The sequence below is a fragment of the Drosophila kikkawai genome, chromosome 2L, assembly GCF_030179895.1.
Source record: "Drosophila kikkawai strain 14028-0561.14 chromosome 2L, DkikHiC1v2, whole genome shotgun sequence".
NCBI lineage: Eukaryota > Metazoa > Arthropoda > Insecta > Diptera > Drosophilidae > Drosophila > Drosophila kikkawai.
The window spans coordinates 3,158,463-3,184,058 of NC_091728.1; the positions used below are offsets into that span (position 1 = coordinate 3,158,463).

A 25,596-nucleotide genomic window follows, 5' to 3' on the forward strand; every position below is an offset into this window, starting at 1 on the left:
TCGGGGTAGTGATAAGAGTACGTCGCCTCGGACTTGCCCTTGAGTGGGAAAAGCCCTCGGCTTTTCGCTCCACGGCCGCCGCTTTCCGCTTACCATTTTCCGCGTGCGTAATTTGTTAACTGAGGTGTTGACACGGCAAGGTCGCCCCTTGTTGGGTCTCAAAGGATGCTAAAAATACTGACCCCTCACGGACTAAGCCAATTAAAAGTGGATTTCACGGCGCACAAGGGAGTGGTAGTGGGAGGGATGACTGGGATCCCTCCCCTGAAGTGACCGCACGTTTGCGTAAACATTTTCCGAGCAAAAGAACAGCAACAACGGGTCATGTGGTGCCCCTAATGCCACTCGGAGGGAATGGAGCTTGGCCATTATGTGCATGGATGTGCAGTGAACACCGTGCTCCTCCCCCTCCTCCTCTTTGCAGGGTAATTGCATGTTTTATATGGCACAACACACGACGCGGAATGGGATCTGCTCTGCCAGGGGGCACGCCTTAGTTCAAGTTAACATTTAATTTTGAATTTAACCAGGCTTTCGCTGCAATTTAATGGCCTTTATGTGGAGCACTTTATTGCTGGATTTGTGAAGGCAACAATGTTGGTCCTTGTCCTAGGAAGATATTGTTTAAATAAATTTTGAGTGAGTTTAACTTGGTTTTTATAACATTTATTTAATCTTTTAAATATTCTTAAAAGTTCAGGCAGATGTCTTCACCACTTTTAGCACATTTATTGACTTAAAAAAGAAAATATACATTTTAATATAAGAAATTAAATTATTTACATCCTAAAAAGGGAAGGAACTAATATAGCAATAATTTAAAAATGTTCCTTTTAAAAAAAGTATTAAAACTGAGTTCGTTTTGTTACCAAATTAAACCATTAACCGAACTAGTTCCTTAACTTGGTGTTTCTTGCTCACACTAGGGACATTCTCTCTTCCCCTGATAACACCAAAGCTTTTGCTCTTTGGCTATAAAAGCCTCATAGCTTCTCTGCCTCGAGTTTAGACCTTTATTATTTCTCAGCCGTATTAGTAACAATAATGCTTTTGCCACTGATTCTGCTGCCCGTGCTCTTGGCTTTGGCCGGAGCTAATCCCGCCCAGCTGCCGCACATCCAGCATCTGACGCTCAAGAGCCTGGAACAGGTGCCCGTGGAGATCCAGCCGCTGATCATCGATGGCTACGATGTCCAGGGTGTGGACAATGTACCCTACCTGGTCTCCCTGTCCCTGACCAAGGCCACCTACACTCACCTGTGCGGTGGCTGCATCATTGCCAAGCGATGGATCGTGACGGCCGCCCACTGTGTGGAGGATCTGCGCAAGTTCAACGATGGCGATGTCTTGGGAACCCCCATCTATGCGGGCGTTGTCAACAGGAGCAATGTGACGGCAGCCCAGGTGCGTTACGTGGACTTTGCTTCCACGCATCGTGGTTTTACCGGTGAAGCCGGCAGCGACAACATTGCCCTGCTGCATGTTTCGGAGAGCTTCGAGTACTCGGCCCGCGTCCAGGCCATCGCCCTGCCCGACATTGAAGATGACTACAGTGGAAAGACGGCTGCCGTTTATGGATGGGGTCTCACGGACGCCGATGGCGATGAGTACTCCAAGGAGCTGAAGTATGCCTTTGCTCCGCTCCTGAACAGCACGGCGTGCAAGGAGCTCCTGCCGGCTGACGCTCCTCTTACCAAGCAGCAGGTTTGCTCGCAGGTGAAGACCTGCTACGGAGATGGAGGCACCCCGCTCATCTACTGGCCCATCACTGGACCCGCGGAGCTGGTGGGACTTGGCTCCTGGAGCTACATGCCCTGTGGCTTTGCCAGCCGACCAACGGCCTACACCTCGGTGACGGCCTACGTGGGTTGGATTTACCAGGTGATTGCCGCCTACTATCAGCTGAACTGAGACATATGGATTGAGGAGCCGAAGGAGGGAGGATCTTTGCGTAATACTCTTGTAGTGCATTAAAGTAAACACCGCGGGTTTCCGTATCTAATCACGGGGCTCGTTAACTACGAATCGAATAGCGTGTTTTATTGCCCGATAAGTGGACGGCTGATTGCCCGAAATCGAACTACTATTTACGATTGCCGATCAGGGATAGATGATATACGATCGAGTCTGTGTAAGTGCTGAGTAAGTGCAGCAGAGTGGTGGGCATTCCAGAGGCAGGTGGAGGCTCAAGGTTGAGGTTATTAATTGAGGTTTTTGGTGGATTATCGTGGGGAGTTTGTTTAGGGTTTTTAAAGATTTTGGAGTTTTCCATAGATAATATTTATAGTTTTGATACATTTCTTAGAAAGAAAAGTTGTTGATTAGATTTTGTTCTTATTTTAATTATTTCTCTTTCAGTATTATTTATGACTAGATTATTGTAGATACTTCTTGGATTTTAGATATATAAGTTCCTGGGTTTTATCCATTTAAGTTTTAGTTATCTAAGCTACATATATTTATCCCTAAAACCTCTTATGACTTATCCCTTTTCAATTAACCTCAAAGGCTTGCTGATAGTAGTAGTTTCTTATTTTGTTGTATTTTTTGTTTGTGATTTAATAAGTATTTTTATTATTGCCGAAAACCAATCAAAGTCCATGCAAGCACACTTATGGATTGTGATTTCTTAGGAGTAGATAGCTGTTGTTAAGTATACAGATAAGTTAAAAGTTTGTTAACAGTTTAAGATGTCATTCAAGCTTAATTGGTTTAAACAACTCGCAAAATGTTATGGGAAATCAATAAGCAGATTGTGATTTAAATAATTAAATTTAGGAAGTAAAATATTAAAGCAAAAAGTTAAGGAAGTGCAACAGGGTAAAGTGGGTAAAGGATAAGCCAAGAGCCTGCGCCCGAGCCTGATCCTGACATATGGCCAAAAGTATCCAGCTGGTTCTGCCTCTTCCCCCATCAATCTTCATCCCTGAACTTTGAGGCAACCTCCCATGGCGTATTCTGGCGACAGAGCCTGACGAGAAGTTGACTTTAGTTCATCTCAAGCATCTCCTGCTACTCAGCCAGAGGGAAAAGTTGTGCCAGGTAATGCGTATGGGGAAGAGGACTCTTGGCAACTCTTGGAGCACACAGCAGCGTAGCAGCTACATATTTTATGATATAATTTGCATGTAGTTTCAGCCAACAGCTGTTTAAACTCATTTCGATAGTTTGGTCTAAAGCAACACACACACACACACCCACTCCCTCTCTCCAGGGGAAATGAGTTGCTGCTGCTGCTGCTGCTGCTGCTGAGTGGTCCCCGGCACCATTTGCATATCCATAGCGGAGTTTCGCCTCCTTCCCTAATGCACTGGGAACACTTTTGCCTGGTCCCAGAGGCTCCCTGTTCTCCTCCTCTTTCTTCTGAATGCCTGGCAGCCCTTTCAGAACTTGGTCTCTAAGCATGATTGACAGGCGAATGGTGAATGGCGTGTGACAATCGTCACCAACAGATGTTCACCATGACTGTAGATATGCTATATGTGTGTGTCTTTAAATGGGAATTTACACTGAAGAGGTTTTTTTTAGCTTATTATAAAGCTAAAGATATTTTATTTTAGATCTTTGAATGCATATTGCTCGTTTATATTATTATTAAATAGATTTATTATCCCCAAGAACTAAATAAACAATAAAAAAACAATAAACAATAAAATATCGTCAACTAATTGATTTTATTTTATTTAAATTATAATCCAATCTCCGCAGTTAAATGTTTTAAGTACATTCAACTCAAGTCTGATGCCGCTAAATATATAACTGATTCACCTGCGTTATATTTTCCACTTGGCACTGGAAGATTTTTATCAGCAATTGTTTAATTTTAGCTTTCAGCACGCGTTTGTCGAATTTTTAAGGTTCATTGTTATTATAAGGCATGATTTAGCTTTATTTACAAAGGAATTGTATGCTAGGGAAGGCATAAAAGATCATTATATCGATAAGAAATCGATGATTAGCGAATATCGGAACAACTTTAAAATTGTATTTTCAAAGATTTTTTTAGTATAATTGACTGATGATTTGATTGATTTTTAAATTTTTTTATTAAATCTATAACATTTAAGATTTATGAAACCTTACTTACAATAGTTTTTTAACTAAACTCGATTAATCCCCAATATCTATCGATATATCATATCTAGCGCTTCCTCTCGACTTTTGCCCTTTTCTACTGCCTTTATATTGGCCTCAAGCTTTTCTCTCAGTGCCTTTATTTGCGGCACATCTGCTCTGTAAATGTATCTGTAGCTGGCTGGCAGTTATCCCTTTTCCTGCTGCTCGCCGTGCGGTCTCCCTTAAGCGATTTCAATGGCGGCAGACCGACATGCGGGGAGGCAGATCCAACTGTTACACCAATTGAATTTTGCATGTAATCGCTCTTATCCTAAGCTACAGCCACACATACGGATATGGCAACTGTGGGAGGGACTTTCTAACAGATACAAATACAGATACTTCCACCAGATACAGATACGCATGCTAGCGGTCGCTGTAAATATTTGAGGAGCGTGTCAAGTGGCAGTCAGTTTGAAGCAGTTACGAAGCGAAAATTGAAATTCGCACACAATTTCACTACTTATTGGATTTCCACTGAATTTTGCATATTGAAATTGAATTAACGAACTTTCCGCCAGCTCAACTCAATTAGTTGCCAGTAATTAGACAAACAGGAGAGCAAGCTAAAGCCCAGGACAAGACAACCCCGAGTGGGGATTGCTGCGGGTTTCGTTCCAATTAACGATGGTGCCGAGCTTCTTCTCGGAAATCTCACAGCTGAAAATCCCCAGAAAATATGCGCCTAATTGAATATGAGAGGGATGAGGGGCATGTTTTCAATTTCAATTATTAAGCGAAAACCATTCGACGGGGGGTTGAGAGGAAAAGCGAAGGGGGTCCGCAGTGAAAGTGTATGCCAGGCAGGCCACTTTGGCACCTAGCGGGTTCATTAAACCCAAACCCAATCCCAGTCCCAATCCCTGGCGACCCAAAAACCGAGGCGACCCGAAGGGATAATGAACTTGTGGCTGCGCGAATTAAATATGCTCGTAACGAGTCTTTCAGTGCTCATCAATTTCTGGCCATAACAACGGCCATTCTCCCTAATCTTAATGGGCCCAGTGCCGGGGTCAAGGAATTCCAAATGCCACCCACTAATTGGAGTGGGACTCCTTCGTGGGTCGGGAAATTCGATGAGCGCGAAATATATATAGGTGTTTGGGGGGTTCAAAAGCCCCGCAGCCAAGTTCAAATTACCAGCTCGATGAGTAAGCAATATATACATATTTGTTGGAATTTCATTTCATTAAAGAGAGCCAAGGCTGGCCAAGGGGTTGGAGTTAGTAAGTAGACACTGATTGCAAATTCGGGGAGGAATATATAATTTGTATAACAAGTTTGCCATTAAGTAAATATTGGGTAATAAGCAACAACGTTCTGTTAAGGTTTAATAACTAAGTAACTTTAAAATCAGTTTCTTGCTTTGTAATGGGTTTAATAATCTGATTTGTAGGTTTAAGAAACTGTATAAAACCTGGTTTAAAGTCGTCTTTCTTTGATAATAATCAATCGATATATATTGTGACATCCCTATTCCTACATTATATGCTTCCAATCCCTTGGAGTATGCTCTTACCAATATATATTGCCTTTTAAATCCGCCATTTATTCAGTTGACATTATTGGACCTTAAGATAGTTGCACTTCCCTGTCATATAAAAAGAACAAATATAATAAGAAAGTCAATGCATATTTTAGCAGTACCAAGAGTACTCGATGCTAGAGTGCAGAGACCTCTAGGCGAACATTGTTGCCATTCCTTGGAGGAAAACTGGCGTGACCATTCCGCGCACTTTCCCACACTTTCCCACACTTTCCTACACTTTCCCACACTTTGTTGCACACTCTCACATCTCGCAAGCTGCACATTGCCTGCGTTGGCTTTTACGTTCCGTCCAGATGGAAATGGGAGATGGAGACCCTCCTCCTTTTCCTTGTAACCCCTTTTCCCAAATGAGTTTGGATAAACATTCATTTGGGCCGCGCGCCATTTAACGGGAGAGTCAAGTCAAGTCGAGTAGCTACCCAGAAAAAAAAAAAAAGGAAAACAAGCGAAATTCGCCGAGACATCTTGTTCGCTGGCTGCCAGATTTTGCTGCCACTTATTTGCATGCATATTTAAGAAATAAAAAATATTTCAATTTCGCTGGGAAACGAAAGAGGGGGGTGTGGGTGGGTTGGCACATCTGGCTGGCACAGAATCTTTGCCTTTTATGAATGGGAATGCCGGGAAATATTAAACATTTATGGCCGCCGGCGGAGGCGCATTTAATTTGACTTAAATAATAAGCAGAAATAACAGACGGCTGCACTTTGCGGCCGATTAAATTCGCTTTTAATTTTTTTTTTTGTAAAAGTTCAATAAACCCCGGAGTGCTACCAAAGTATATCACTTTATTGGACCCGAATCGGTGGGAGAATGCTCTTTGATTACCACCAATAATATAATCTGCAATCAATTAAAAGCCTTAGTTTCATGTCTGGGTTCTCATTTCTCACTGTCTGATTTCCTCTGTTTTTATTCTTGATTGCAGGACTCGGGCACTGGAACGCCGGTGACGATGCGCGTCGATGCCAAGGGCTTCTTTCTCTACTGGGTGGACCAGAACAATGAGTTGGATATCCTCGATATAGCCACCATTCGAGATGTACGCACGGGACAATATGCCAAGCGGCCCAAGGTGCGTATACGCAATATTTACTCTATATCTATAGGCTCTATACTATCACTGTCTTGGCTTTCCTCGTCCTGTTGTTCCTTTTCTTTGGGGGATCTGCCACCCTTGCTCCTCTCACAGTTGCAATGGCCAAGACAGCTGCAGGTTTCTGTGAATTGAATTTCGAGTGAAAAAAAAAGGAATTATTTGTCTGGTTTTAACACGCACATCGGATGAATGGGAATGGGTATGGGTATGGGAGGGAGAGTGAGGAGCAGTCCGTGGTTGGCTGCCTCGTCTGGCAGTCTGTTTGAGTGTGTTTTGTGGGTTCTGTGTGTGTTCCGCCAGCGGATGTAATAAGTTTTTCATCAGGCCAGGGAGAAGCATGCAACCCACACTCTCAGAAATATACACAGACACATCTTAGCCTGGAGTTATAGGGAAAGCGTTTAAGGTTTATAATTAATTCCAGGCATCAGGTGGTTAGCTTTTATAATTAAGTGTAACGTGAATTAGTGCATAGAATATTGCAAATTAATTTTCGATATATTCTAAAGACCTAGGGAACTGTATATTATTTAAAGAGATGACTGGCGACAGTTAATTACCTTCAAAAGGCACTTAAATAAAGCTTTAAAAAGTTAAATGACTGCCATAAATTATATACCCCCTCTAAACTGTTTTCTATATATGTATCTTGTTCCCTCTATATGTTTGTTTTCCCTGAAACATTTTCATTTTGTTTATAATAGACACACATTTTTTCGGGAAACTATTTAGCGGCGGGTCTTTCCATAAATGTATTTTCGATTGGCGCCGTTTAGCAATTGAAAGGCAATTACGTTGGGGAACACAGGTAGAACAGCAAAGGTAACCAAGTCACGTGCTTAATACTGACTGAAATCGAAATCGATGTTGGAGTTGGGAGTCCAAGTCTTGAATTGGAATTGGAATCAGTGTCCCCATTGTGATGGCAACAGTTTTCCTTAGTGTCTGGGTTTTCTGCGTCACGCACTTTCCGGTTTTACACAATTTTCTTTCTTTTCATGAGGCTACTATCTCCTTTCGAGGGTGTGTGTGTGTGCCAAGTTAATACATTTATCTGGGCAATGACAAGGCTTTTGTGCGTTTTATGTAAGTTTCTTCGAGCAGAAAAAGTCATTGGAACTCCGTAAACCAAAAGTCGAACCTTAACCCAAATCTAAAACCAGGCCCAGACCTGCTTTCCTTGCATTATCAAATTAAAGTTCCATAAATGCCGTATTTTTCGCCTCCTTTTTTTTTATTTGGGCTTCCAGCCATTACGGCAATTATTCTGATGGGGAAATCCTTGGGCGTCATTTCCTCTGCTTTCCTTGCCTTCCCTTCTCCCTTTTTTTTGCGGGGAGTGCCGCGTTTTTTGTTCACTGTATAAATCATGCTGCTTGTCCCGGGGCCACGCCCACCGCCCATTCGCCCGATAATAGTTGCAGTTGTGTTTGCCGCGAGAGGCGAAAAGCGACAGGCCCAAGGCCAAAGCCAAATGAGTTTTGTTTTCCTTTCAGTTTGCCCGAGGCAAGCAAAGCCGCGGGAAATGTTGGAGAAATTAAAAAAAAAAAATGAAAAAGTTTTTGGACAGCAAAAACATGTGGGATATTGAGGGTTAACGAATGGTTAATACCTTGTAAATGTGCGGGGTTCATGAATAATTTGATATGGGATTATAAATATGAAAAGTAAGGCTCAGTAATCTATAGGCTTGGAAGATTATATTGGATTTTTAGGTTTAAAACAAAAGAGGTTGAAGGAATGTTCTTACTTCTTTTTAAGAAAAATATCCTAAGAATCAAGTCTCTTAAAAACTCAAAGACTTCTTTTAAAAGGACCTATCCTGCAAGAAAATGCTAATAAACCCTATGAAAAAGATCTGACCATTCATCTCCTTGAAGTAAAGAGGAGAGTAAAGAGATGACTGGCTGCCACGAAACAAAAACTGAAAAAAATGAACGTTGCAAGGACCTCAAAAGCGGAATCGCAGCATTAATTAAATGCACAGAGTGCGTGGGCGTTGCCAGCAAACACACACACACAGAGAAAGGAGAGGAAAATGTGTGATTAACTGGAAGCCAGGAGGAAGAAGCACCGAAATCCCGACCAGCCACCAGCCCCGCCCGTATGCCTTGGATTAAATGAGTACAAGTCCGCTTGGGCAGAAAAGCGATTCGAATTTATTAAAATATACAAAAATAGGAATCTTTGTACACGAAATGAGGGACTTGAACTCATAAAATACACAAAAGCATGGGCATGGGCATGGTGGTGGTGGTATGGTATATATCATCCGTACGGCGAACCCATGGCTAGGAGGCCGAATCTTTGGATATGCTCTTGTATTCGCAAAGGTTCCTTCCCTGCCGGATGGCCTGGACCCGGCCAAGGTGGGTCTGCATCTGGGTATTGAAGCAGAACCGCGTGTCGCACTGGATGTCCTCGCACCTGACCATCTCCTCGTCCATCACCTTTCCCCTTTTTCCCCTTCCCATCATCGTCCAAGTCAGCGTAATTTTCCTCCAACTTACCACCTGCTTCGGCTCCTTCCGGCATAAACTCGTTGCATCCCTGCGAGGGTGGATCCTCGGGATCCTTGCAACATTGCTCGTACGCTTCGCAAATCTCATCCCCATCGGGATTTTGAATGAAACAGCTCTCCAGGGTCTTGTATAGTTCATCGTAGTTCCTCGGCTCATGGCCATGGACGGGCTCAAATTCTTGCATCACAACCTCGTCGGCGGGATGATTCTCCATCTTGTACTTGGCCCACTCGTACTCCGTGCACTTGTTGATCTCCACATCGTCACACAGTGGGGGGCAGTACCAGTGCTTGCGTCGCAGGCCATGCTTTGGAGGCTTGGCTGGCTTCTCAATGCCCAGGGCCAGCTTAATGCTTACCTTGGGAAAGGTGGATTGATCCGCGAAGGGATGGTTAGTATCCGCGAGCGGCGGACAGTGGAGCCCGGAGAAGGCGTTGCTTGTACCCAAATGGCGCCGGACATTGGGTATCTCACCTAGCTTGGCCTTCAGGCAGTCCCGGTTAAGGACATAGGTGCCACGCGGCTGCGTCACCTTTACCATCGGCTGGAAATTGGGGCGGACGTGGGACTTCTTCGGCTCTTTGGGGAGCAGACTGGCCGCCTTTAGGCTCTTGGCCACCGCCTCGCTGTAGGCTTCAGAGTGCTCACCGATGCCATAACAGGCGAGGCTGTCCTTGTGCGGACTCTGTTTCCACACGGCCACCACGTCGTCCTTGCCCATTGTGAACATCCGGCCACACTGATTGGCCTCCATGGACTCGTCAATGTACTCCAGGTTCTTCCCGGGAAAGCATTTATTGATCGGTGGCCGGATGCTGGGATAGGTCTCGGCAGTGTTGGTCATCTGGTGTACCTTGCAGTTGTGCCACCGCATCCACTGGCGCATGTGAAGCGGCTTCTCCTGGTAAGTGTTATGGGGATCTAGCTCCTGGCAAGAGGGGTCCTGCTCCGGCTCATTGTCGGGCTGCGACTGTGCCTCCGACTCGCCCTTTACCCACTGACCGCCCATGAATCTCAACGATTGCCGGCGTTGCGATCCTCGTCTGACCATTATTGTGTGGTAATGGAATAACTTCCTTCTCTGGTTTTAAGTCTACCGATTCGGGTCCAACACGTACTTATTTATGGGTTTTAAAAATGTTAATTAATAGCGGAGAACCAAATGAAACATGCTCAATTTGAAATTTTGGTGTTGTTTGTTTAAGACGTGAGAAAATAATGAGGGTAGACTTCCCTTAGGAAGTGACTTGAGAGTCATGGCAAACTTTTATATCGAAAAAAAATGCTTAAAATATTTATTTTCCTTCTAACGATTCCTCTGTTGATGCTGTTCAAGAATTAATATGCTTTATAGGGTCGAAAATGACTCCTTGATTGCATTGCAGGCTTTTTACTGAAATTGTAATACACAGCATGGGTATAGAAAGGCCTAACCTGATCTGATTTACAAATTATAGGTACTTCAGAGGGTCTAGGTTCAATCCAAAATACTAAAATTTTTCTATGGTAACTCTTACCTATCATTATTATCTTAAATTCCCCGCAAACCTTTAATACAACCAAGACAACCTTTGTAGGTTTCATACAAAATCGTTTGTTATTCATTTGTAAAATTTGGATGAAAAACAAACACCACTGTGTTCACTGGTATATAGTTCAAAATAACACGGTCACAGTATGAAAACTTTCCAACTCCGAGGTTAGATGCTCTCACACAACCGCCGGACAATGCGACTCCGTAGCTTGGCGAGGTTAAGGTTGACCTCTCTGTTGATGAACGGATGGCGGCGCTTGTCAAGGAGAACCTGGAGGCGCTGCAGGGCACCCAGGCAGTCGCAGTATTCGCCCAGCTTGGGATTGGGCAGAAGGTGTCATCGCAGGTGGTGGGGTCCACGCGGTGCAGCGGTGCCCTGCCCTGAGCGCCGCCGCACTTGAGGTACTCCGCATGCCGCATGTTCCGAAGATAATCCCGCAGCTTGCGCTCCTTCTCCTGGCGCAGCAAATCCTTCATAAACGGCCTATCCTCCACTGGCTGGCCATACACAGCTTTGCAGATGGCACAGGGACAGCCTTCTGGTGGACAGGGAGGACACTGATTTTTGTCCTTATCCTGATCCTTCTCGTTGACAGGAGACACCGATTTTGCCTTCGACTTTGACTTGTTGCTCTTCCTTCGGGACTTTTTAGGCTTCTCTCTGAGCTTCCACGTCCACATGTTGTCATCCTCCACTAAGGATTCTTTTTCCGGGACTTCCAATGACGAGGGACGTTTGGTACGGTCATTCGGGATGTCGCTGGCGTCTGTTAGCCTAAGATCATTGATCATATCCTTGGGAAATTCGGGTTTCTGGCCAGGCTTTAGTTTGGATTTGGCTTTAGCATGCTCTTCGGAGGTCTTGCCTTTCTTTTTATCCTTTTTGTCATTGTCAGGCTTTAGTTGGGACTTATCTTTATCAGATTCTTCTACTTCCTTCTTTTTGTCCTTGCCAGGCTCTGGTTTGGATTTATTTTTATCAAGTTCTTCTCCGTCTTTCGTTTTATCCTTATTTTTGCCCTTTCCCCACTTGTCCTTGTCCGCATCGCCGTCTTCCTTACCAGTCTTGTCCTTGTTCTTGGTTTTGCCCTTGTCTGCATTGTTGTTCTTGGTATCTCCAATTTTGTCCTTGTCCTTGTCCTTATTCGTGTTCTTGTCCTTGTCCTTGTCTTTATCCTTGCCTGTGTCTTTGTCGCTGATTTTGTCCTTGTTTTTGTCTGTGTCTTTGTCGTACTTGTCCTTGTTTTTGTCCTTGTCTGTGTCTTTATCCTTGTTCTTGTCTGTGTCTTTATCCTTGTCCGTATTTTTATCCCTGTTTTTGTCCTTGTTTTTGTCATTCGTGTACCTGTCCTTATCCTTATCGGCCTGATCCTGGTCTCCTTTTTGCTTTAACCCATCTTTGGAAGGGGATCCACCAACTCCATCGCCCTGGCCATCCCTACCGGTTCCACCCTTACCATCTTCACCGTGTTCGCCTGCGCCACCTCCAGCTGTTCCTCCACCTGCTCCTCCGCCAGCTGATCCTCCACCTGTACCATCACCTGCTGATCCTCCTCCTGGCATTTCCATTCCCGGACAGCACTCTACCAAGGCCAGGCATTCAGGATCCGGCCCGGACTTGATCTCGAAGCAGCCCTGAAAGCGCTTGTATAGGTCATCGTAGTTCAGCGGCTCCTGGTCCGGCTGAACGATAGTCTGTTCCTTAAACCACCGCTCGAAGGCCTCGTCGTAGGACCTGGAGTCCAAATTGTACTTGGCCCACTCGTAATCCGTGCACTTGTTCTCCGCCCCGTCACACTTTGGAGGGCAGTACCAGTGCTTGCCATGGTTAGGGGACTTCACTGGCTTCTCTTTGGCTTTGGCTTGCTCCCTGGCTTTGTTTCTGGCCTCGTTTACGCCCAGCGGATCCTTGGGATCGATAGGCATCCGGCAGAACAGAGCAGAGAAGGCCTCGCTGGGCCTGAGCTTCTGCTTGACCGTGGGCATCCTCTCGAGCTCCGCTTGCAGAGCCTGCGGATTGAGGATGTATGGCTGGCAAACAGGAGCTGGCTTCGGTGGCTTCAGGGGCAATGGTAAAGGCGAGTGAAGGGCTTTCACCTTCGGCACACCACCCTTGGTATGCTGCAAACTTCTCTTCAGAGACTTGTTGTAGCTTTCAGCCTCGGGTTTCTCGTTGGGATTGCCTATGCCATAGTAGCCGAGCGTCTTCTTGTGCGGACTGCTCCGCCAGATCCTGAGGGCATCGTTGACAACCTCGGGATTGAAGCAGCCTTCCTGCTTCATGGACTCTTCCAACCACTTTAAAGTCTGGCAGTGACTGCACCTGGACACAGGTGGACGGATGCTGGGATAACGCTCTCCGGGACTAAACGAAGACGGCTTGCAGTTCCACTGGCGCATCAAGCCATAGGGATTAAGGAGACAAATGTCGCCGGCAATGCCCATTGTGGAAATGGTGGGGTTGACGCTGGGTCGGGGTTGATGGTCACAAGGTGGCCGCTTGCGGCTGTCGCGACGGCTCATCCTTGGAGTTTTGATTTATAAAATGTTGACCGTTTTGTTTTTTATCTTTAGTTAGAGTTTATAAAAAATTTTTACAATTTAAAAGGTATCTTCAAGACATAAAAAGATATTTGAATCCTACTGCCGAACTAGACTCTATATTTATGTTCGATCTTCACCTCACGACTAGAGAATTTTACTCAGAATTTTGCTATATTAAAAAATTAAATAAAGGAGAAAAATTTGAGACGAAAAGAGAGATCTATCTGCTCCTGGCTACACATACAACTCTGAGGCTTGAAAATAATATTTTGAGTGAATGAAAAGGCAAAGGTAAAGCGATGATTATAGAAAGGCCTTAAAAGTAGAAAGAATTTAAAGAAATTCTGTAAGGAAAACTTTATAATTTTCTTTATAAATTCAGTTATCTGCTATTCTCCTAAAAGCTGGATATTATTTTTATATTAGCACCTTTCAAAATCAATAACTTCTCCTGTCTGGACCGGGTTTGGGGCCTGTCTAAAATTAACCCCAGCCTTCCTTCCTCCTTCCTGCCTCCTCCAGCACATAATGAGCGTTCTTAAAATTCAAATTTCGAGCACAGCGAAAGGATTAGCGGGAGCTCTCTCTCTCTCTCTGTCTCCCTGTGAAGGAGAGGAGGTGGTTTCAGGGAGTCGTGCGCGTGAGTTCCAAGCGCGAAGCGTGAGAAGCAATTAAGATAATCACCGTAGTCATTTCCGCTTTACGCTTCCAACTTTCCACGGTGCCAGAGCCAAAAATCCGGCCAAGGCAGAGCCATTTACATTATTCAGAGAGGGACAAATTTGCCGGAATTAGTTTTTAGTTAAAAGCAAATCATGACGCTGCCAGATAAACGTTTACCTTGGCTCCGCCTCCTCCTCCCCCATAGGTGGGTTCTCGTTTATCACCGCTTACCGGAACGACGCTGTAATGGCCCGCAGAGGAGCTATGAGCCGGGAGCCGGGAACGAGCCATTCAATTAGTCGACCGTACAGCTCATGCTGGCCTCTGACAGGTCATCATCAGAGGCGAGCCAGGATATTGCCAGCCAACAGAGCTTATTAAGGGATCGATTTGCATACACCAAAAGGAATATGGCTTAATTAAATTGTTAAAGAAAGTGGAGAGTCTTTAAAGATATTTAAATTTATTATATAGACCATATATATCTCCAAATTTTATTGATCTTTATTATGACAATTCTTCTATAATTATTATTTATACCTCAAGAGACCCCTCTATTTTGCGTAGTGTCTGATTGGTTTTTAGTCTCGACCATAAGACGCTTTCGGTTCAAATATCAGGGCTCAGACATTTAAGAGCATTGAAAGTCATCTGCCTGAATTTATTCGCAGCTTATGCATTCGATGTGCGAGCACAAAAGATAACATTCCCGGGTCTCCTACCCCTCAAGCTCCCACGGATAAGGTCCAGTTTGTCAAATGTCCCAGGGCCGGAAGCGCTGCAGGAAGACAGACAGCAAACACACACAAAACCCCAGTCTCGGCCCTATGCTGGCTGAATGCGAATGCCAAGACATGGCCAGCCACAAAGTTAATGCCAAATTCATGCTCTGGCTTCCGCTCCAAGTCCCGCCTTCTGGCCTCTGCCACTGCATCCCTATGCGAGGTCCTTAGTCCGTTGTCCAATGTCCAAACTATGTGTCATGCATTCGAAAGGACGTTGATAATCCCGGGCTGAGCCCCCGCCTCAGTGGGACAGTTAAGGGGGCATCTGATGGACGGCAAAGTAAGGTTTTTAAACCCCACCACTTGGGAGGGGCCAGGCTACAATGTAGTGTAAAATGTTTTAGGAGAATCGCCGAGCTTCGCATTAAATATATTTGTTTAATGTCTGGGGATCAGTATAAAATCTGGAAATTAAATGGTTAGTATTCTTTAAGCTATTTAAGATTTATGAAATATTAATCTTAGGAATTAATATGCTTATTTTCCGAAAAAGTGTTGAGGTTCAGGATTTTCTTTGGATGGAAGTTTGCTCTAGAAATCACAGAATTCTTAGATATATTCCCTATTATTTCAAGAGACCCTTTACAAGTCTATATAAAAAGTATATCTTTGCATATAAATTCAAGTAATTGGCCGCCTTCCAAGCCCAGGCAGCTATAAACTCTCTCTCTCTAAGGAGTATTCATTTGTCTGGAAAGTCCACAAATGACTCCTTTTTTTATATTTCTTGGGAGCTCCAGCTGATTTGCATTTAACCCAGTTGGCTTTGTGCTCGAAATGTTTTGCTGCTCGACTGCCTTACCACCTTCCAACTCCTAGCTCCTAGCTACCAAGCTCCGACTTGACTTGGCTCGGGCCAAGGATGCACGTTCTGGCGGGCTCGTAAATCCATTTGTGCCGTTTAATTGAAATATGGCACCCCAAAGGAAGAGGGAATCCCCGGTTGTGTTTTGTGTGTGTTTGTCTGGTTTACGATTTGGCCAAATGAATTTTGCTGCACTCGCAGGATTAGCGCACAAGGATATGACTTTCATTTACGACTCGCCGTCGGGCCATAAAACTTCATTTGCCCCTCGATTTTCTTTTGGTCATTTGGTAATTAATAATCTCTTTCTAAATATCTCTTTCTTTCTTAAATATCTCTTTCTTTCTCTGTGAATTGCAGGACAACAAGCTGCGCCAAATTGTGACCCTGGGGCAGCAGGACACGCTGGAGGAGAAGACGGTAACAGTGTGTCATGGCTCCGATTTCGTCAACATGACGTTTGTCAACTTTTGCTGCACCCGACGGGACATTGCCCAGGTGAGTCAGTCCACAGTTTACAGACCTCCGTTCTCAGTCCCCTGTTGGCCCGCATTCAAGTGGCTTTAGTGGCCACCTCATTATTGGCCACTTGGCGGACGCGGTGACAACAAGCTGACGACTCGGAAGTGTGACAACTGAAAAGTATTGAAAGGGAAAAAAGCCATTTACCATTTGCTCGGCCCATTTGTGGGTCACCTCGACATACACCTCACACACACACACACACACACACCCAGTTCCTAGTCACTCGGGGAATTGGGTCGAGTGTGCGACGCTAATGATGGACATGATGGTCGGTAGTCTTTGTTGCACTTGGAAAAATAGTAGGGAAAGTTTGTGCCTCGGAAAAAATAAATATAATAATAGAGGAATCAAAAGTTTGTATAACTTTCCAGTTGCTTTAATTTCAAAAATATTTCCTATAACTTTTAAAACATTTCTTCCACCTCAACCAAGAGTTTCTTCCTTTCCTTTTCTGTTTGTGTATTAACACCGCTCCACCTTTTTTGAGGAGACACACCTGTGCCATGGTACGCCCCTTGTTTTTGGCTATTTTTAGTGGCTCCGACGAAGGCTCGACGCGTAAAGAATTATTATGGACCACTCAACGGTGCTTTTATTGATTTCCGTCCAGCAGGGGCGTGTCCAAACTTTGTCCATCCTTCGTGGTGTCGCGTCTAGAATTGACCTTGTCCGAGAAGGAATCAATGTTCTATATTTTATCAATGGTCAGCAGAAGCAACCCAGGCCCGTGTCCGCGTCCGTGTCCGTGCAGTTGTGGTTATTATTTTTGGCACGCGTCGCGGACATATTCCTAAAATAAACAAAACAAAAAAAAAAAAAAACATAAAGGCAACTCGAACCGCAAAATAAAATTATGAGAATGCCGAAAATATTCATAAACTTTTCAAAAAGGCGCACAAAAATAAGCGACGCAAAGGAAAATAAACAAAAATGTTCGATAGTTTGTGGTTTGGAAGCTCGAAACAAACATTTTCTGTCTCGGGCGCATCAATCGTAGGTCTGCCTGCATCACGCATACGCCCCATGTGCTGCCCACACTAAATTCCTTTTGCCTGAGCAAATCATAACCGTGCCGTTACAGCACATTTTGAGTTAATCAAATTCAAGGAAAAAGCCAGCTTTAAGCAAATATTGCGCTTCCTGGTATTGGTTTTATTGATAGTTGGCCTTTTTCCTTTATTTTTGATGAAATCAATGTTGATGTTTGGAATTTTGTACTTTGTTTTTTGGAGGAATTCATAGGAAAATGTAAAGGTTTTAAACAAATATTGCTCATACGCCGGGATGGCCTTGTATTCACACAAAATCTGAGTTTAACTGGATTAAATGAAGGTTAAGGAAATTTTATTGATACAAAAGGGGTTTCTTCCGAATATTATTGTTTGTTTTGCTGCAGGGAATAATTTAGGGAATTATTGAAATATATATTTGTTAAACTTTTTATTTACTTTACAAGTTAATTTAATTTTAGTCTAATTTTTGCTTTGAATTCCTAAGAAAGGTATTTAAGAAAGACTATATCTCAGAAAATATATTCTAAAAGCTGTAACTTTAGCTACTTTTCTATTCTCCATTCCATTTTAAATCATCTCAATGTTGATTGAGGCAACTTCCCTTCATTCTCTTGACTAAAAACACAAAAGAAACTTGGTCCCAAAATGCAGACATTCCCCGCTTCGCCACTTTATTTTAATCCATCTCCAGGTGTTCACCACATTTCGCATTCTCTTTCCAGCTCTGGTCCGATGGCCTCATCAAACTGGCCTACAGCCTGGCCCAGCTCAATGGCTCGGCGATTATGTTCCTGCAGAAGGCCCACACCAGGCTTTGCCTGCAGGTGGACAAGACTGGACGCATACCAGTGAAAAAGTAATTGACAATCATCCCTAGTCCCAGTCCCTGTCTTCCTCTCTCTCTCTTTCCCTCCCTGTCTGTGCCCTCAAAGCTCCATGTCCAGAGCCCAAGGGGTCCTGAGGATGGAAGCCCTGGCTTTTGTGCATTGTGCGTTGAAGCATTTGACAAATATTTGTTAAGTGTAGCAGCCATCGACGTTGAGCTGAAAATTGAAATTTACGCCAATTTCTATTTCACAATTTCTTCCTGCTCCCTGCTTGGGTTCCTGCTCTGGCTCCTGTTCCTGCTACCTATATTGCGGCCACTCCTGGAACGTGGCTCATGCATCACTGGCGACCTCAACAACAACATCATCATCACCGTCACCGTCACCGTCATCATCAACATCAACGCATTGTCTGGCTCCTTCGCTGGTCAATTTTTGGTCGTGACCACTTTAGCATCATAAAACTTTTCGCCCAGAACAAGGAGGATCGGAAACGTGTCGAGAAGGCTTTGGACGTGACCGGTTTGCCATCGGGAAAGGTCGATAGCATATCGGTGTCGAAATTTCAATTCGAGGACTTTTACAATTTGTACAAATACCTCACGCAGCGTTCGGAGGTGGAGCGTCTCTTTGACAGCATGTAAGTATAGACCAGAAAAAAAAAGAAATAAATAAAAAAAATTGGTAAACAATCTATATAGCTTGAACAGGTGTACTATATATATACCTTTTAGCACTCTTCAGGCAATTAATTATTTTTTAATTATTCATATTACAAGTATTTGCTTTTAATTGCCACAACAAATGCTCAGCCTTTGTTTTATTTATACTCGTAATTTATGCATAATTTATTCATGACATAATTACTGGTTTTAATAAATGTTTCCTTCCTTTTTGAGGACATTTATGAAGTGTCTTTTAGTGTTAAATTTTATGTAGGCAACAGATAATTCTGGTTTTAATTAAATTTATTTATCCTTTTTTCCATCCCTCAGCGTTGGCAACTCAAAGCGCAAATGCATGTCCATTGCCCAGCTGGTGGAGTTCCTCAACAAAACGCAACGCGATCCCCGCCTGAACGAGATCCTGTATCCCTATGCGAATCCTGCTCGGGCCAAGGAGCTCATCCAGCAGTACGAGCCCAACAAGTTCAATGCACAAAAGGGCCAGCTAAGTTTGGATGGCTTTTTAAGGTAAGACTGACTTGTTGCTGAGGGAAGAGAGTGATAAAGAGGAGGAGGATGAGGAGGCTAAGGTATGCTCTTCTGGGCATGACAGCTTATCAGGCGCAGCTGACAGCTTTTAGGCCTGTTAGAGTCACTTGAAGGCTCTCTTCAGTACAAGTGCAACTACGACTGCCAGTGCATATCCTTTGCATATGCATATGACGTTTTGCCAGGACGAAAAAAAAGGATAATGGAAGGCAGCTTGAGACTGCAGCAGTCGTGACAGCTCGCTAAGGATGCGACCTTCGCCAGAAACTGCTGAAATCCTTGAGCCTGCAGCCGCCAAGTGGAAATTTCTCAAAAAAACTGCACTTAAAGAAATAATTGCTCTAGGATAAGTAACTCTTTTTGGGGTAAATTTGTTTTTGACCAAACAAGAAATCTCTGTAAAACTTACAACTGCTTTATTACAACCCAAATTTGAGGTTTTTATTTAAATAGAAGTCTATTTATCCTTTAATATTTTAATCCCAGTGCATTTGCCTCATTGTTACACATGTTCGCGGCAGCCATAAAAGGCTTAGGACACTTGAGGCAGCTTTTCTCACGCTTAGACTTAAGTGACGACGCACTCTTGGCAGCCTCATCCTCCTCCTCCTTCTTCCCCTAGAGCTCTCCACATGTGCAGCCTAACTAATCCCCTCTAACCCCTCTATCACTCAGGTACCTCATGGGCGACGACAACCCCATTATGGCCCCCAACAAGCTCGATCTCTGCGACGACATGGACCAGCCGCTGTCGCATTACTTCATCAACTCCTCGCACAACACCTACCTGACGGGCCACCAGCTGACAGGCAAGTCCTCCGTGGAGATATACAGGCAGTGCCTCCTGGCAGGATGCAGGTGAGTGCGCCGCTCCTGTGGGGATCTTAATCCTGGTTAGTTGGGGGAAAGTGGAATGCAAATGACGCAACTGGCTGTGGTCAGATGTGCTGGATGCATGCTGCTGTCTGGCCATGACCTTGAGCCACGTGTCTGATGTTTGGGTGTGTGTGTGTGTTGCCACGGTGGCCTTCATCGCAACTCTCTCTCGCATTCACTTGAGCGAGCGTGTGAGTGAGTGCATCAGGTGCATCAGTTTTTACCTGGCCATGGAAACTGTGTGTGTGCACTGAAAAACAAGATTAATCTAGCAATTGTTCTAGGGAAATGGTAGATTTTAAATATTTTAAAGAGTTTTCATTGGGATTAGGAGGATAGGGTATTCAGTAGGGATGAATAACAACTAAACCGATATGATATATCGGGAAATGTTATTGAACCTATCGAAAACATGTTAAAATTGTATATATCGAAGTTTAATACATCGAAAAATATCGTTTACAAATTTAAAATAATCGATATTATAGGATATCGTTTTGTAGAGATGAATATCGAATATACCGATAGAAATATCAACAAAATCTTATTGAACATATCGAAAATATACATTTAACATAATCTATTTAAAGCATTTTGTTTTCTAATTTTTGTATATATATTTTTTTATATTTAATATACTGATATATCGATATTTTCTAGAGCTCACTTCTTTTGGCTGTCATAAAACTTCAAAGCGAACAGACAAATCATTTTTATATTTCGCCATTATTTTTCCTGCCAGTGTCCCTCTTAGTTTTATTATAGATAATCGAGTTGGTCACTGTCTCTGCCCTGTTTGTTTTCCTTTTTTTTTTGTAGAACATAAAAGTTTAGAGCGGCGCCATTAAAGTTAATGTACATTTTATTACGAGATGTGCCCTCTATCCTTTCGAATTATCCACTTGCCAATTGGCTGAATTGTCAGTTTAAATTGCCAGCGTTTGCTGGAATATAATATATTTATTTCACCAGCTTACATACAGGATATATTGATTTTGTTTTTTTCTCGGTGCCCTATGCTCTTGTATTCCCTGTGTCACTCACTGTCGTTCCTTTTGAAGCTCTGATAATGCCTCCACTGACGATGATGCACACACATCACAAAATTTATTGACGCAGAAGCTGTTACTTTGCGTTTATTTTCCGCTTGCACGCCTGTCGCAATGCATTCGCCACTTTGCGTGATATTTACGTTCCAGGGAGGGGAAAGTGCAGGGAGGGAAAATGCATCGGGGAAAAATGCCAGAGGAAAAGTGAAAAGGAAATTGTCATTTTGGTTTTATTGCTTGTGGTGCATCTGTCATCGTCGCTTTATTGCAGATGCGTCGAGCTGGACTTTTGGAATGGACGCACCGAGGAGCCGGTCATCGTCCATGGCTATACCTTCGTTCCGGAAATATTCGCCAAGGATGTGCTGGAGGCCATCGCAGAGAGTGCATTTAAAACATCCGAATACCCTGTGATATTGAGCTTTGAGAATCACTGCAATCCAAGGCAACAGGTGAGGAAGGGGGGCCTCTAAAGAAAGTTAAGAAGGGGTATCTTTTGGTGAGATTTTAGGACGGGTTTTAGAGGTCGTTAAAGCTAAGCTAGCGAGAGTTATTTCCTAGATTAAAAGATACAATTTCAAGCATAAATTTAGCTTCATAATTTCCAAAAGAATAACAATAGAAAAATTACTAAAATAAAAAAGGAAAGCTTGCCAGGTAGTACTCTCCTCACCTTTTTTTTTTGCAAACATCAAATTGCAAAAGGCCAAAAAGTTACTTGTCCTAAAACAACAGGCCCAGGCAGAGTGTAAGACAGTCCTTCATCCATCCAGCCCTAATCCATCATTCGCCAAACGAAAGACAAACAAAGAACTCAAGGCCCACATGAGGGAGCAGCAGGACTCCTTCAGTCCGAAAAACATTACCTAAAGACCATGAAGGGAGTCGGGAAAACGGCAGCTCCTCTGTCCCGTGGAACGTGGCGAATCTCAGAAGCCACTCGAAAGGTAATTGCCGGGCTGCTTAAGCTCCACGAGCGAGATAATAACAAAAGGCAAAGTTTTTACGGCCTGAAAGAGGAGGCAAACGGAGAAGCAGCAGGAGAGGATGGAGGAGTATGCCCGACAAGAGGCTAAAGTTTAACCATTAAAAGTAGTAATATAAACTAAATTTCCCACTGGGAGGCAGGTAACAGACGTGCTGCCGCGTGCCAGAGGGGAAAACTTACAAAGCTTAAGAACATATGTTGGAAGAGGATAATACACGGATAAAAATTAATAAGTTTAGGGAAAAATATAATTTTAGGAGAATTTTCAAGATACATGTAAAGCCAGGGAGCTTTGAATAAGGATTATATTTATAATTAAAATTAATAAGCTTAGGAAATTATAGAATTTTGGGAGAAATTATTAGCTAAAAAAACAGCCAGGGAACTTTGAAGAAAGATAATATTATATTCCTTCAAGAAACATGCTTATAAAGCATTTCAAAAACATTATTTCAACCAACTTCCCTCTCCTCAAGCTACATAAACACCTTTATTTACCTTTTCAAATTTATTCTCCCTGTAAGGAAAGTAAAACTTTGCCTTACATTAACCCATCAAAAGCCAGTTAGCAGTTAGTTAAGCTGTCTCACTTTGACGCAACTTCAGTTCATTTATTTTCTCTCTTCCAAACCGCCATATCTCCCCCTCTTTATCGATAGGCAAAAATTGCCAACTATTGCCGCGAAATATTTGGCGATATGCTGCTCGACAAGCCAATGGATTCGCATCCCCTGGAACCCAATGTGGACCTGCCACCGCCAGCCATGCTCCGCCGTAAGATCATCATCAAGAACAAGAAGAAGCATCATCATCACCATCATCATCACAAGAAGCCGTCACAGGTGGGAACGCCGGCAGCTAACAACAAACTGATGACGGCCAACTCAGGTGAGTGTTCTCCCCGTGCCACATGGCGTATGCGTAATGTGGCCTAAGTTATGCTCTCCTTGTAGCCAGTTTTTGCCTCTCCCAGTTTTCCATTTGTTATGCCATCGGAGCACATGGCCAGGACTCTTTCTATTTACCCCTTCTGCCTTCGCAGAGAACCCAGAACCCAAAAAGAAGTCTATGAAAAATGCAAATGAGCTCTGCACACGCAGCAGCTGCTCGGGGTTTTCCTAGGCAAAAAAGAATAAAAAAGTTCATCAGTTGAGGGAAAGCCAGGCTGGGAATATCAAATTCGGAGTCACGTGAGGGTAGGGAAGAGACTGCTAATGAACGCAGGATGCTGGATGCTACAATGCTAGAATTTTTTGCTAGTAAAAATGGCCTTAAATTTCATAAACTTTAACCCTTCTCTGCTTGTATATCGTTGAAATCGTTCAAATTTTTAGAAATTGCCAAAAAATTAGATTTTTTTAAATTTTAAATTTTGAATTTAGATTTGTTAACCTAGAAACAACTAGCATAAAGAAAATCGAATTAAATTTAATCCTTTTTTACTTAGTTACAATATTTTTTAACTTTAATTTGTAAAAAAAAATAATCATAAAAAATATAGAAAACATCCATTTAAAGAATTCAAATATTTTCGGTCTTTTTGAAGGGTTTTTATGATTTTAGTCAGTGAAATAGTCATTTCCGACCCCATAAATCATATATATTCTTGATCAGAATTTACAGGCGAGTTAAAATAGGCATTTACGAGCAAACAAAAAATTTTAATAAAATTTTTTAATTTTCTTAAAATTTCATAAGGGGGTTACATCATTAAAATTTTCAAAATTTGAGAAAAATTTTGATATTTTAAAATGTTTAATTTGGAATGAAAATTGGTTAACCTAAGAAAAACTAGCACAGAAAAGCTTTCCAAATTGAAATTAAAGCATTTTTGACTTAGTTATGGGTTTTTTAAACTTTGATTTACTAAAAAATTCGGTATGAAATTGTAGAAAAAATATACAAAATATATAGATGATTATTTAAGGGTGTTTAAAGTCATATAATCCTAAATATTTAATATTTAATAATCAATTTTATATTTTTCATCGATTTCCAATTTCTAATCCAATTGCAAACTTCTAGGGTATTTAAACTTCAGCTTCCCAAATAGAGCTTTCTTCTTGTTTATTTTGAAAATAAATAAATTCAAATCAATTGCCTGGCTTAATATTTACCAAAGTTTGACCATTACCTCCTAGAAGAGTATCCCCCTATGCTCTATTTCTCTTCCTCTCTGTATCTTTGTAAAGTTTTTCCTTACCAAACAGCAATGTTGTTTATAAATTTGCTGCCTGGCCACTTCCACTTAAACTTCCTGTTTTGCCAGCGCAGTTCCCAGGGTCCTGCCGGAGCCATTTGCATGCACAGCAGCTGCACAGCTGTTCCCGGGGGCCCGGGAACATTTGTCGCCATTTCGCAGTGACCGCCACACCCCGGGTATCCTCATTTTATGGCCACATCCTTCTGCCATTGGCCGGATGACATTTAGCTCATGAATTGCAAAAAGCCAATTTATAAATGCAAATGGCTTTGGCCCCCGGCACTGCAATTGCAGCAGGCAGGCAGGGGAGATGGAGATCCCCAGCTGCCTGTCAGCTCTGTCAGATCCTGGGGATCCCCAGCCCGTCTCCTCTCTCTCTCTCTCTCTGTCGTAATTTGATTTATACATATTTTTTTTAATGATATTCCATTAAGGTGAAACTGGATTTTAAAAGCCTGTCGCATTTTGCTTACGTCCATAAATTAATTGGTTCCGGGGGAGAGCGTGAAGGACACTCGGTTAATTTATTTATCTATATAAATATTTATTTATATATCTTTATTTATATATATTTTATTTATATATTTTTCCAGTGGATGCAGCGGCCAAGGCGGCGCAACAAGTGGCTGCCCAAGAGGATGGCGGCGCCAGAAGCACAGCCAATGGGGACATAGGCGGTGCAGCGGGTCATGCTCCGCCACTGCAAGTGAGTATTCAGCGAAAGGCCAAAGGTCGCACCATAACATATCTCTCCATTATGGCTATTACTTTCGTGGGCGTGGCACAAGCAAAGGCAGTGCCAGTGGCAGTGGCGTGCCTGTAATTGCATTTAATGGTGCGCACACACATGGCCACAAGGAGCCACGCCACACACTCCACACACTAGGCCGTGTTGGTGTCTCTGTTGACCCGGCTGATTTGTATTTCTGTTTGCTTATGGTGAATGGCGTGGTCGATGTCTATTACGATGTCACTGCCGCTGCCTCTGACGATGATGATGATGATGACGATTGTCATCGTGGCTGCTCTGTTTGCATACGCAATAATCATGATGACAACACACCAATGGGAGGGGCACATGTGGGAGGGTTTGCACAGTTAGAAAAAAGTTGGAACTTTTAAGCTTGAAGGGTTTATTCAAGGGAGAATTGTTTATTAGGAAAGGGAATATCTGAGGATTTTTCTAGGCAATTTACTTTAATTATATATAGAAAATATCATTAAATTTTTTTTAAAAATATAGGAAATGTCGCATTTAATTTTTAAATATCGTTATAAAAGAAA

General features: G+C 43.0%; 4 protein-coding genes across 8 annotated transcripts in view; 2 read left to right on the forward strand and 2 right to left on the reverse strand.

Annotated features, from left to right (window-relative positions):
* The window catches only part of Plc21C (Phospholipase C at 21C), a 56,199-nt gene that overhangs the window by 23,175 nt on the left and 7,428 nt on the right, over window positions 1-25,596 (forward strand). For 2 of the 5 annotated variants that reach the window (XM_070289149.1, XM_070289150.1), the window contains exons 1-9: window positions 15,801-15,907; window positions 15,978-16,115; window positions 17,878-18,011; window positions 18,437-18,622; window positions 18,978-19,175; window positions 19,872-20,054; window positions 21,393-21,573; window positions 22,769-22,997; window positions 24,906-25,018. In XM_070289149.1, coding sequence (XP_070145250.1) covers window positions 15,836-15,907; window positions 15,978-16,115; window positions 17,878-18,011; window positions 18,437-18,622; window positions 18,978-19,175; window positions 19,872-20,054; window positions 21,393-21,573; window positions 22,769-22,997; window positions 24,906-25,018 — 1,434 coding nt within the window. In that variant the 5' untranslated portion in view covers window positions 15,801-15,835. Of the gene's footprint in view, window positions 1-6,593; window positions 6,741-15,800; window positions 15,908-15,977; window positions 16,116-17,877; window positions 18,012-18,436; window positions 18,623-18,977; window positions 19,176-19,871; window positions 20,055-21,392; window positions 21,574-22,768; window positions 22,998-24,905; window positions 25,019-25,596 lie in introns of those variants that run through there. The other 3 variants (XM_070289151.1, XM_070289152.1, XM_017182920.2) reach the window with 2 other exon arrangements.
* On the forward strand, window positions 1,017-2,030 carry LOC108086097 (trypsin). The gene has a single exon (XM_017182924.2). The coding sequence runs from the start codon at window positions 1,045-1,047 to the stop codon at window positions 1,909-1,911; it is 867 nt and encodes a 288-aa protein (XP_017038413.1). The 5' UTR covers window positions 1,017-1,044; the 3' UTR covers window positions 1,912-2,030.
* On the reverse strand, window positions 6,356-10,338 carry LOC108086096 (uncharacterized). Its single transcript, XM_017182923.3, has 2 exons — window positions 9,275-10,338; window positions 6,356-6,885 (listed from the first exon to the last, which is right to left on the reverse strand). The coding sequence occupies exons 1-2, from the start codon at window positions 10,335-10,337 to the stop codon at window positions 6,758-6,760; spliced, it is 1,191 nt and encodes a 396-aa protein (XP_017038412.1). The 5' UTR covers window position 10,338; the 3' UTR covers window positions 6,356-6,757.
* On the reverse strand, window positions 10,252-13,625 carry LOC108086095 (uncharacterized). The gene is given in 2 exon segments (XM_017182922.3): window positions 10,252-11,147; window positions 11,150-13,625. Coding segments are annotated over 2 exon segments (2,355 nt in total). The 5' UTR covers window positions 13,344-13,625; the 3' UTR covers window positions 10,252-10,986.

Bases quoted from the DNA above. Each gene is read 5' to 3' on its own strand.
- LOC108086097 (XM_017182924.2), top strand. From the start codon at position 1,045: ATGCTTTTGCCACTGATTCTGCTGCCCGTGCTCTTGGCTTTGGCCGGA.
- LOC108086096 (XM_017182923.3), bottom strand. From the start codon at position 10,337: ATGGTCAGACGAGGATCGCAACGCCGGCAATCGTTGAGATTCATGGGC. The intron at 6,886-9,274 runs GTAAGTTGGAGG...TTCAATTCACAG, and splicing joins GGAAGGAGCCGAAGCAGGTG to AAACCTGCAGCTGTCTTGGC.